The sequence below is a fragment of the Epinephelus moara genome, chromosome 6, assembly GCF_006386435.1.
Source record: "Epinephelus moara isolate mb chromosome 6, YSFRI_EMoa_1.0, whole genome shotgun sequence".
In the NCBI taxonomy this organism is placed as follows: Eukaryota; Metazoa; Chordata; class Actinopteri; order Perciformes; family Serranidae; genus Epinephelus; species Epinephelus moara.
In genome coordinates, this window is record NC_065511.1 from 9,229,631 (window position 1) to 9,239,679 (window position 10,049).

Sequence of the window (10,049 nt, forward strand, 5' to 3'; positions counted from 1 at the left end):
GGCGGTGTGGGGGGGGGGGGGGGGGGGGGTTATAGGTTTGAGCTGTTGCATGCTTATATGTTAGCACTGAGCTTGCAGTACTGGGGGGAGTCCTCTTTCTCTATGTGAAGATGAACTTAGAGGTCAAAGGGCAGAAAGCAGAGCTGAAAACTAAAGAACACCACAAGTCTGTACTCTTAACGACTGGTCAGTGTGATGTCCTGAGCCTGCTTTCAACACAGTTAACAAGTTGTAGTAGGTAGTGTTTCTGGTTTAAAGAGGAGGCTGTAGATTTCATGCACACACAGATGAGAAATTAAAGGGAAAACACAACATGAAGTGTCCAGTGCAGCTGTACAGTGCTCTGGACACTGATGATGGTGGTGAGTCCAATATGCCATTCAAAAACCTTGTGATCTGGTGATTGTGAAAGCCACAGCATATGATTCACATCATTTACTCATCAAACCATTCAGTGAACCTCCTTTGGGAACATCTCCATGCATCAGGTTTCTCAACTGATTTACTTAGTTTTTACCTTTTAATTTGTCACCCATTTGTATATTTCTAATATAATCTAAACTCACATTATAACAAAGAATGCTCCTGACAATATCAATAATGAATTATGCATGTATCTTAAGAATATCACACGTACCTTTCTTTGTATGCAGATTCAAAATAACATTAACTTCTAATTGGTATTACTATAGTTCTAAGCCACAGTTTGCTCATCAGCAGCATTTTTAAAGAAAATCAATTCCACTCAACACCCGATTTGTTGTGGCTGCTACGAGGTAAACAACAGTATAAAGGTTTTGTTATGATATATGCATAACTGCCTTGCTTGTTAATTTAGCATAGAGACAACGGTCCACTGCTCTTTGTTTTTTGAGAATACAACAAACTTTTAGACCTTTATGGCTAACTTAAAAATATACATTTTTAGTCTTTTCAGTTAGGCCATAGACTCTGCATGCAATGTTTTGAAACTGCAAATTTAAAGCGAAACCATGTCACTGTTGCTGATCAGCGGCTGCTGTGGCTAAAATTGACAATTAGGGGATTATGTTAGACCAATTGGAGAAAAGTCCAAAAATCACTGAGTGTGCTTTGACAAACTCAGTTAAGTCATATTTACCATTAGCTAATGGTCATACTGGCCTATTAGTTACTTGAGTTAAAGGCCTCTAGTTTCGCAGACTGGGTGAGGCGGAGGCGCAGTGCACCTGCGCTTCGCCAACTGGGTGTGGCCAGGCGGATTTTGCAAGTTTGGCACACCGTGCGCCTGGCGCAGCTACTCCTCTTTCCCACCTCCGTCCCTCCTACCTGCGCAAGTCGGAAAGAGGGAGGAGAGAAGGCGTGGAGTGGGTTTTACACACATCACACCAATCAAATGAGCCCCTCTCCTCGCCCTTAAATGCGCCGCGCGAAGGCGTAATGAGAGTTTACTCAATTCGCCATGGCAGAAGAGAGCAGCAGCGTCAGACGGCCAAACTTCTCCCAGGAGGAAACTGATGTTTTGGTCCGGGAGGTCCAAGCTCGCAGTGTCCGAATATACGGAACTGCGAGCAGACCTCCACGGGCTGATGATGCAAAGGTAGCCTGGGAGGAGGTCACCACAATTGTAAATCAATGTTGCGTTTCTCTCGTGCGCGCGCGCTCTCTCTTTCTCTCTCGCAGTCTCACTCTGTTTCTTTTCTTTTGACTTTTCTAAGATGACAGATGCTGAATATATACTCCCTATCTGATGCTGTGGCTGTTTGTGGTTGGCTGAGAGGGATGTGAACTCATTAGTTTGCAGCTGTGTTAATCAAATCAGGTTGGGTTTCCATTACGCGTGCCAAACGTGCCAAACGGTGCCAATCCCCTTTGATCTGACATCAGATGTGACGGGACAGTCGATATAGAGATACATTTATGTGCTGATTGCAGATAGTTGCATTGAATAGTGTTTTTTTGGGTATTTATTGCATCGTTAATGTGCCTGATATTCTGGAAACCTGCCTGTGAGGTTTTGGTGACGTGTGCGCACTGTCCGCCGGTCAGCCAAACTTCCACTACACCGGCTGTGCTCCGCCTGCGCTGACAGTAGACCTGGTTTCAGCTGGCGAGCTTTTAGCGCACCTTCGGCGAAGCCTTTTGGCACAAAACTGTCACTGTGCCAAGCTGGATCTGTCGACACCTCCTCCTGCTGCGCTGCCACACCCATCTCAGCGCACCCCGTAGTATCTGCTTTTACCTACTCTTTGATACCAAAAGTAATTTTATTATATGAAGTATTGAAACTAAAAGTACAATGCTGGCAATAAAAAAGCAGAATCCTCGGAATTCTGAGGATTATGAAGTTTATGTCTGTACACCACCTTTGAAATAGGGCATACATTACACCTGAGGAAAAACAAGGTCTTCCTCACAACTTAAAGGATCTAAGGAAAACCTTTGACTATCCAGGGCTGACACACTGCAGTGGAGCAGTCACAGCGCATTTACCTGGCATAAATCTTTATCTCCTTTAACCATTACTTGCCTTTTCGGCTGTGGGACACCATTTCCATCATGAAGTCGGTCTCATTGTTGAGTGGAATGTATACGCTCGCATGTAGCATCTAATCTGACATGCAGCCTGGTTATGACTGGAAATCAAAAAAAAAATTAAAGATTATTTTTTTGGGCATTGTCCCTTTTACTGATAGTACAGCTAAAGATAGACATGAAGTATGGGAGGGTGGTGGGTGGCGTGGCGGGATGACACGCAGCAAGGGGCCATAGGTTGAAAATGAACCCAGGCCGCTGCCAAGGCCTCAGCCTGTATGGGGTGCACACTCTACCTGGTGAGCTTTGCACTTGCCCTTGTTTAATTAATCAATCATCTAACCTTAGGACATAGAAATGCATAGAAACTGGGGTTAAATACTTCTATTCCAATACACAGAAATGTGTTGGAGTAAAGATACACACTTAATTTGGGAAATGTGGTGGAGTAAAAATGAAAGATGACAGAAATATAAGAACTCAATTCTTAATACTTAAGTATTGTAACAAAGTATTATTGTTCTGTTACATTACACCACTGCCTGAATGTATTGTATTGCGCAAAGGTGTGTTTTATGTCTCAATAATTCATCTTTGCATTTGAAAGAAGAAGAGGGTGTTTTTTCTTCTTTAAAAAGTTAAATAGTCTGGCTTTAAAACAAGCTTTAATGGTCAAAAATGTTTTGGATGAGGCTTACTGTTTTTTATTGGATTCAATACGGATGCTTTTCCCAGCAGACATTTCACCAGGAAACACACAGGTGTAATTAATAACATTAATAAGCACTGCATTGCATTTAGGGAAGCCAGTTCAGCGGCCCTAGATTAGGAGGTGTGTGTTTGTGTGTGTGTGTGTGTGTGTGTGTGTGTGGGGTGGCAGGGGGGATGCAGTGTGTCAGGCTGCAGTGTGTCTAGACAGTATTCATGATCCATCTGTCTGCCACTGCCACGGCAACAGCCAGCGGCTACAACAAGATGGCAAACTCCATTACCACAGAAACATTTTCTATGTCCCTGTCCTCTTCCTCTTTTTCTCCTCCTCATCCCCCCCCCCCCCCCCCCCCTCTCTCTCTCTCTTTCCTTCTCTCTCTCTCCATCTTCCTCCTCATCTCTGTCTGGCCCTCTGTCTCACTTCCATCTCCCTCTTTTCTCTCCCACTTAGTCCGTCTGCACTCTTCTCAATCCCCCGCCACTCTTTTTTGGCAATCTCGACCTTTCTTTTTCTTTTTCCTCTCTCCCTTCTCTCCATCCACCCATCCCTCTCTTTCTCCCTTCCTCCCTCACTGTCTCTCAGGCATCACTAGAAAATGTGCACCGGCTCAGAAAATTACAATCATTGTACAGCTTTCCCATAACACCGGCTGCAGACACTTACATTAACATTCGCTCTAGACAGCTAAATATTTTAAGTACCCAGCTCAGGATTCTATCCATTGGAAATGAGTGCCCCCAAACCCCGCCCGTCCCTCCGAAAATAATAATAAAAAAGGTTGTTCTTATTGCCTTGTGGAGGAAAAGAAGGGCAGGCAGAAAGAGAAAAAAAAAGCAAGATAAATTTACAAAACAACAAGGTTGGTGGGTTTGAGAGGTGAAGCGCATCTGAGGTAGGGAGGTGAGGGAGTAAGGGAGGGAGGGAGAGATGGAGGGGAAGGTAAGGAACCCGCCAGACACAAACACACACACACACAGACACACACAGAGCCAAGGATGAAAGTGCTGCTGTAAAAAGTTTTCCCTCTCCTCCTAAAAGTTGTTGAAAGAGAACGCTGCAGCACATCAAAGTGGCCTGGCAGACAGCCATCGGAGCCCATTGGTGTCCTTCACCCTCTCCCTCTCTCTCTATCTCTCTCACCGTCTCTCCCTCTCTCTCTGTCTCTCTCTGTTTCCATTGATCGTGGCGAGTCGAGGGAACACTCTCATCTCGTTCCCTGGACAGTGCTGCTCAGCGGGAGGTAAAAGGAGGTGGTTGGCGGAGGGGTGGAGGGGTGCTTATGAAAGAAGCAAAGAGATTCAAACAAAACCTGCACTGAAATGGAAAGGTGGAAAAACTTGAGAAGGAAGTTGTTTCAGGTGGATATGAAATAAATCCTTTACTGCCTCTATAGGAGTCCTTCCCTATGGCAGTTTATGGTGTGTTTACTTCCAAGGACTGTATGAGGCTCTCACTAGCAATTGCATATTCATAATATTAAATGACATTACGCTCAGATTTCTTCAAACTAGAAGTTTAATTAGACTGATAATAAGTACCAAATTATTATTATTAAACAAAGGATAGATACAAAGTGCATGTGTTAATTTTGAATGTACATGCTACAGAAGAGTATAAAATTGAATGCACACCTGTAGACCCACAGTAAACCCATGAGTGGTTTTTGATTCTACTCTTTCTTTTCCATTTCCACTGTGAAAAGTTGTGGATGGTACCAATTGAACCATTAAGTACCGCCCCCATTTTTGGTATATTCTAATCCTCACTCTGAGCATCATGGAGCGTCATACCCGAGGTCTCCGGCAACACTAAACCCCCGAGCTTGCCTTTTTAAATATCCTGTGGAGACAGACTCTCACTGCAGCCTGTTTTTTTTTGTTCTGAAAATGTCTGCGTGCAGCCTAGTTCTGTGGACGATAAACGAGGTGCAGGCTTCCATCTCTGTCACCAGTAATGAGGAAATACAGTGAGTGCTGGATGGAGCAGTGAGTGGCAACAGACCCACCCACATTTAAGGGTACTGTTTGCAGTAGAGATACTAAGCCCACCTAGGGTAAAGGTACCATGTCTGAAGGGTTACTTTTTTGTTCCAAAGGTACCATACCAAACGTGATTGGTGGAAATGGGGCTTGAGTGAAGGGAAGGCTGCAGTCAGGGTTAAAAGAAACCATTGTGACTGTTGCTAGACAGGTCAGGTCCTGTCAGGTAGAGACAGAATGCAAACTACAGTCCATGGCATCAGAGTGCAACACTCTGAATATCCATACATCCACCCTGACCCCCTCCATATGGGAGGTTTTGAGGGTTTAAAACAGTTACTTCAGGACTGGACATACTCTTAAACAGGCACAGACAGCAAGCGTGCATATGGCTCTGTTTTTACTATATTGGGTGAATATATACACAGACATGCTTGCACGTTTGTCTACAGAAATAGTCAAACAAGTCCCATACAGAAGGAGGATGCACGAGGAGGACAGTTCCTGTGGACCCTCACAAACGGGGACAGATGAAGACATTTGCTTCACTCAGATCCTCCAGAACATGCAGATGCGTACAGTATAATTTGGACTTGACTGGGAATACATGTGAGACGTGATACATCTGAAACTCGACTGAAGTCTTCATTTATCCAATCATCACATAATCTGACCTGGGTAACATGTCACCATCCTAGGTGGTGCTAACAGGACAGAAGATGGACAAACATTATTTGTTGTAGAAGTAGTAGGCTTTATGTGAAGTATACAAAAAGAAAATGTGTTCTCCTTTTTTAGTATTAATGGATTTATGTACACCCAGCGTAGTAGGACACAAACGACACATCGGTCAGTTTAAATTGCTACATATGATAAAGTGGAAGCTTATCTGTTCTGTGACCATTGCTGCCCTTCTTCTGGTTAGGACTGTTTTTGCACACATGTGCATAGGCCAATTAATTCTAATGAGGACATGACTGAGTGCTGAAAACTTTTTTAACATTTCGCATCAGTTTAACTTATTTTTGTACTACCTTTCCCCTGTTTTTTCCTCATCATAGATTTTAATTGTACTATTGAACGTCTCAAATCTTTTCAAATGTTCCTGTGATCCGACTCCTTTCGCGACTCTATAGCCTGCGGCTGTTATAAAAGTAATGGTTATTGTGTTGTTTGTTTAATGCCCGATGAAGGTTTATGATCAAAATGTAGCTTCATTAGTCTGTTTGGTGCTGATGATGTGCAGGAGTTCACTACTTTTTGAATCTACATGCCACAAAAGTTTGATCCTATAAAACTCATTATACTCAATTGAAAGCTGGTTTGCAGTACCACGCCCACCCGCAGCATATATGCTCAGTGGGGATTAACAAAGACACCCCAGGGAGAAACAAAACTGAAAGCAGCAGAGAGGACAGACAAGGAGGAGAATGAGTGAGGAAAGAAATGTGAGTCAGTATGTATCTGTGTTGTGTGATGGTGTGAGGTACAGAGAGGGAGGCACAGAGGTAGAGCACCCTGCAGCACTCACAGTTGAAGATGCCCGGTGGAGGGTGCTGGGTGACCACGGGGCAGTTCTCCTCATCGCTGTTGTCCCCACAGTTATTCAGCTGGTTGCAGATCAGCGAGCCCAGACGCAAACAATTCCCATTGGTGCAGTGGAACTTGCACTCTGTACAACCGGGGAAGGGAGGGTAGCGGGACAAGGAAAAAGAGAAGAAACATTTCTTAGCACAACTATTGCAATCGTTAAGTCTGCTGAATAGAGCTGCGTTCAATGTCTGAACACCAGGGTTGAAGCAACTATTGTACTTGTTGTTCAACATTCCAACCTAACAAAGCAAAATGTTTTGTTTATTCAAGGTCTGTACTGTATGTCATCATTGCTTTTACAGGAGCTGTATATTACATTCAGAGCATATATGATTCAAAGTCTGAGCTGGAACTGCGCTAACAGTTAGGGATGAGGGAGTAACACCATTATTTGTATCTGCGCAGCCAACTAAATCTGAATTCAATCTGTACTTGGAATGGGTGGGGTTTAAACTGGAGGTGGGTGGAGTTTAAGTCAGGAATGGGTGGGGTTAAACCCAGAAATGGGGTGGTCTGACTGGAGGTTCTAATTCAAACCTGAAATTAATGTGGCTTGATCTTAAGAATTAGGCCCCAATCACACAGAAAGAGTTATAGCAGCTGAAGGCACCTTTCTGTAGCCGTTTTTAAAAAGAATGAAGTTATTTGCTTGCAGTTTTTCAATGTGACGTGCCTTGCGTTTCTGCGCCCCACGTCATCTCTTTTTCCATCATCTTTTTTCCTATTGTCCAATCGGATGATTTGAGAGGCGGGCCTTCTGTGGTGGTCACGACAACAAGTTTACAGTTGATAAGTAATGGAGGAGAAACTGGTGGTAGCGGTTGCTGGATACCCAGAGCTATCCACCTTATTTTTCACGGAAACACAGAGGCAAAACAGAACGCAGCCAGCTTCCGTTTTTTTGTGCGACACTTCCGGTCCAGCACTCTTACCACTGTGTAAATGGGAATCGCCTTGTTGTTTACCTTGCTGAGTTTAGCTATATATATGTATATATCACATTTTTCACGTCACTGTATCACCGTTTAGACTAATCTGATGTTTGTAAAGTCTATAAACACAATGACTGAACAAACATTAGTATTTTCTCTGTTTGTAATTAATAACAACGTTATCGTAGATTAGCTGGGCTAACCGTTAGCTGTTAGCCGTTAGCCGTGTCTGTAATAACTCACTAAACTCACAAAGTGGCCCGTGAAAAAAATATTTTCTCCAGTGGATGTCTTAGTTACAACATGATTGAGCTAACTGGAGTAGTTTCATGTCGTATCCGACAACGGGAGGCTTTTAACGGATGATGATCCTGATGTTAGCTTTGCTGCTAGTGTTAACGTTAGCTGTCCCTGTCAGCTGCAGCCACTGATGCTTTCTAGACATTGTGATTTCCCAAAACTGAATAAATACCACACATAGCAACACAAAACTGCTTTGCTAGCTCAATTATGTTGTAACGGCTGGATGGTTGATGCGTACATGCTGATTCAGGTGCTATCAGAGCGGATCCGCGCATCACTATGGCTTAATAATCAACTCAGTCAATTAAAACAACCCATCCTGTGTTAGGAGTGTATGTCGCTGACAGAAAGAAAGAAAGAAAAGGGAAAAAAAGATAGAAAAGCAGCGTACACATACTGTATTTATTTCTCACAGTTGCGCACATGTTTGGCTGGCATGCAGAAGCACCGTCTGTGTGTCGAGGGTGCGAGCCGCCGCTTCAGCTGCTCAGGTAGAGAGGCTTAGCCCGGTGTGTTTTTTCGCTGATTCGGTTCTGCAGGTTCTCTGCTGGTACACTGGAGACGGGGATCAAGCAATTTGTCTCACTCGGGATAGATTGTGCTTTTTTGGTTCATAGTTTATGATTGACGTGCGATTTATTCGCGTTTAGAGGGAATAAATTTCCGTTATAACGGAAACGTGGGCACAGTTATCTAACGTTATACAAAATACACAGACTAACTAACTAACTAACTAACTGATTGACTAACATAAACAACTGAAAATTGAAGAAAAAAAAATAGCTTGCACTGTTAGCTCCGGTAAGGGAAAGCATGAGGGAAAGTGGCTGACCGGAAGTCACGCACAAAAAAACGGAAGTTGATCACTATTTACTTCCGTGTTTGAAAATAAGGTGAATACGGCACAACGATAGACAGCAGGTTGTCAAACTGCCCCTGAGTCATCCCAAAATATGCCTGGAAATGGCCATCATTGAGGCGAAGCTCCTGGACCAACTGGTGGTACTGCCCCGTGATCCACCCTCTTTTTTAGGGTCTCATGTTCCAACACAGATCTCTGTTTCTCTGTGCCCAACAAACTATTTGCTGACAGCCTCTCACCCTAAACCAGAGATACAGCAAGTACCCTCTGCCTCAACATTTTAGGAAGTAGATACTAATTACTGTGGAAAAACAAACAAACTGGTAGACTGATTACACGATAAGGTTAGTGTAAAAGCGTGATGGGGTGGTTGCCTGGCAACAATAAAAAAGAGCAACTTTTTTTTTTTTTTTACAAGTGGCATTCAATATAATAAAAAAAAAAAAATCCAGTGTGGTGCGCCTCACGTTTTGCAACCTGCAAACTTTTTCTGTGTGATCGGGGCCTAAGAAAACGATTTACAGAACAATCTGAGAATTGAGCTTCAGATCAGAGCAGCTGCTATTAGCTAGCCATTGGGACACTAGGGCTGTAGTCAACCAAAGAAAATCTTGGTCGACTAAAGTCACACATAATCTTCAACTAATCGATTAGTCGTGGGGGGAAACAAAATCTGCACGTTATTTTTACTTCTGCGGTGGTGTGTCTGTGTCCAGGGGTGAAAATCCCATTTCATAGTTGGGGGGACAATAAACAGTAAAATTTTAGAGAATAATTCCAGGGGGGGGACAAGGAAAAAAAGTTGTAGCCTGTCTTTTACACAGCATCTTTTACCGCAATTTGACGCTCCAACAGGCAGAGTGAATGTCTATACTAACTAAACTAAAACTAAAACTACACATTTCCTGCAATTACACTGGTAAACTGGTTTATAAACAGTGTGCTGTGAGATCTGCCGCTGCGCACCTCACAACCGTGCGTAATAGATGCGCGTAATGACCGCTCCTCGTCTGCACGTCTTTGATGTTTGTCTCACTGACAGGAGGAGAGCCTACAGACAGGTACCCATTAGCTACGCTCCGTCACAACCGTGCGTAATGGTCGTGCGTAATGACCGCTCCTCGTCTGCACGTCTTTCATGTTTGTCTCACTGA

The 10,049-nt window shown here is 43.6% G+C and overlaps 1 protein-coding gene across 1 annotated transcript in view; it reads right to left on the reverse strand.

Annotated features, from left to right (window-relative positions):
• LOC126392363 (low-density lipoprotein receptor class A domain-containing protein 4-like) overlaps positions 1-10,049 on the reverse strand; it is a 281,047-nt gene that overhangs the window by 128,787 nt on the left and 142,211 nt on the right. Inside the window, exon 3 of the mRNA XM_050047731.1 lies at positions 6,737-6,877. Coding sequence (XP_049903688.1) covers positions 6,737-6,877 — 141 coding nt within the window. The remainder of the gene's footprint in view (positions 1-6,736; positions 6,878-10,049) is intronic.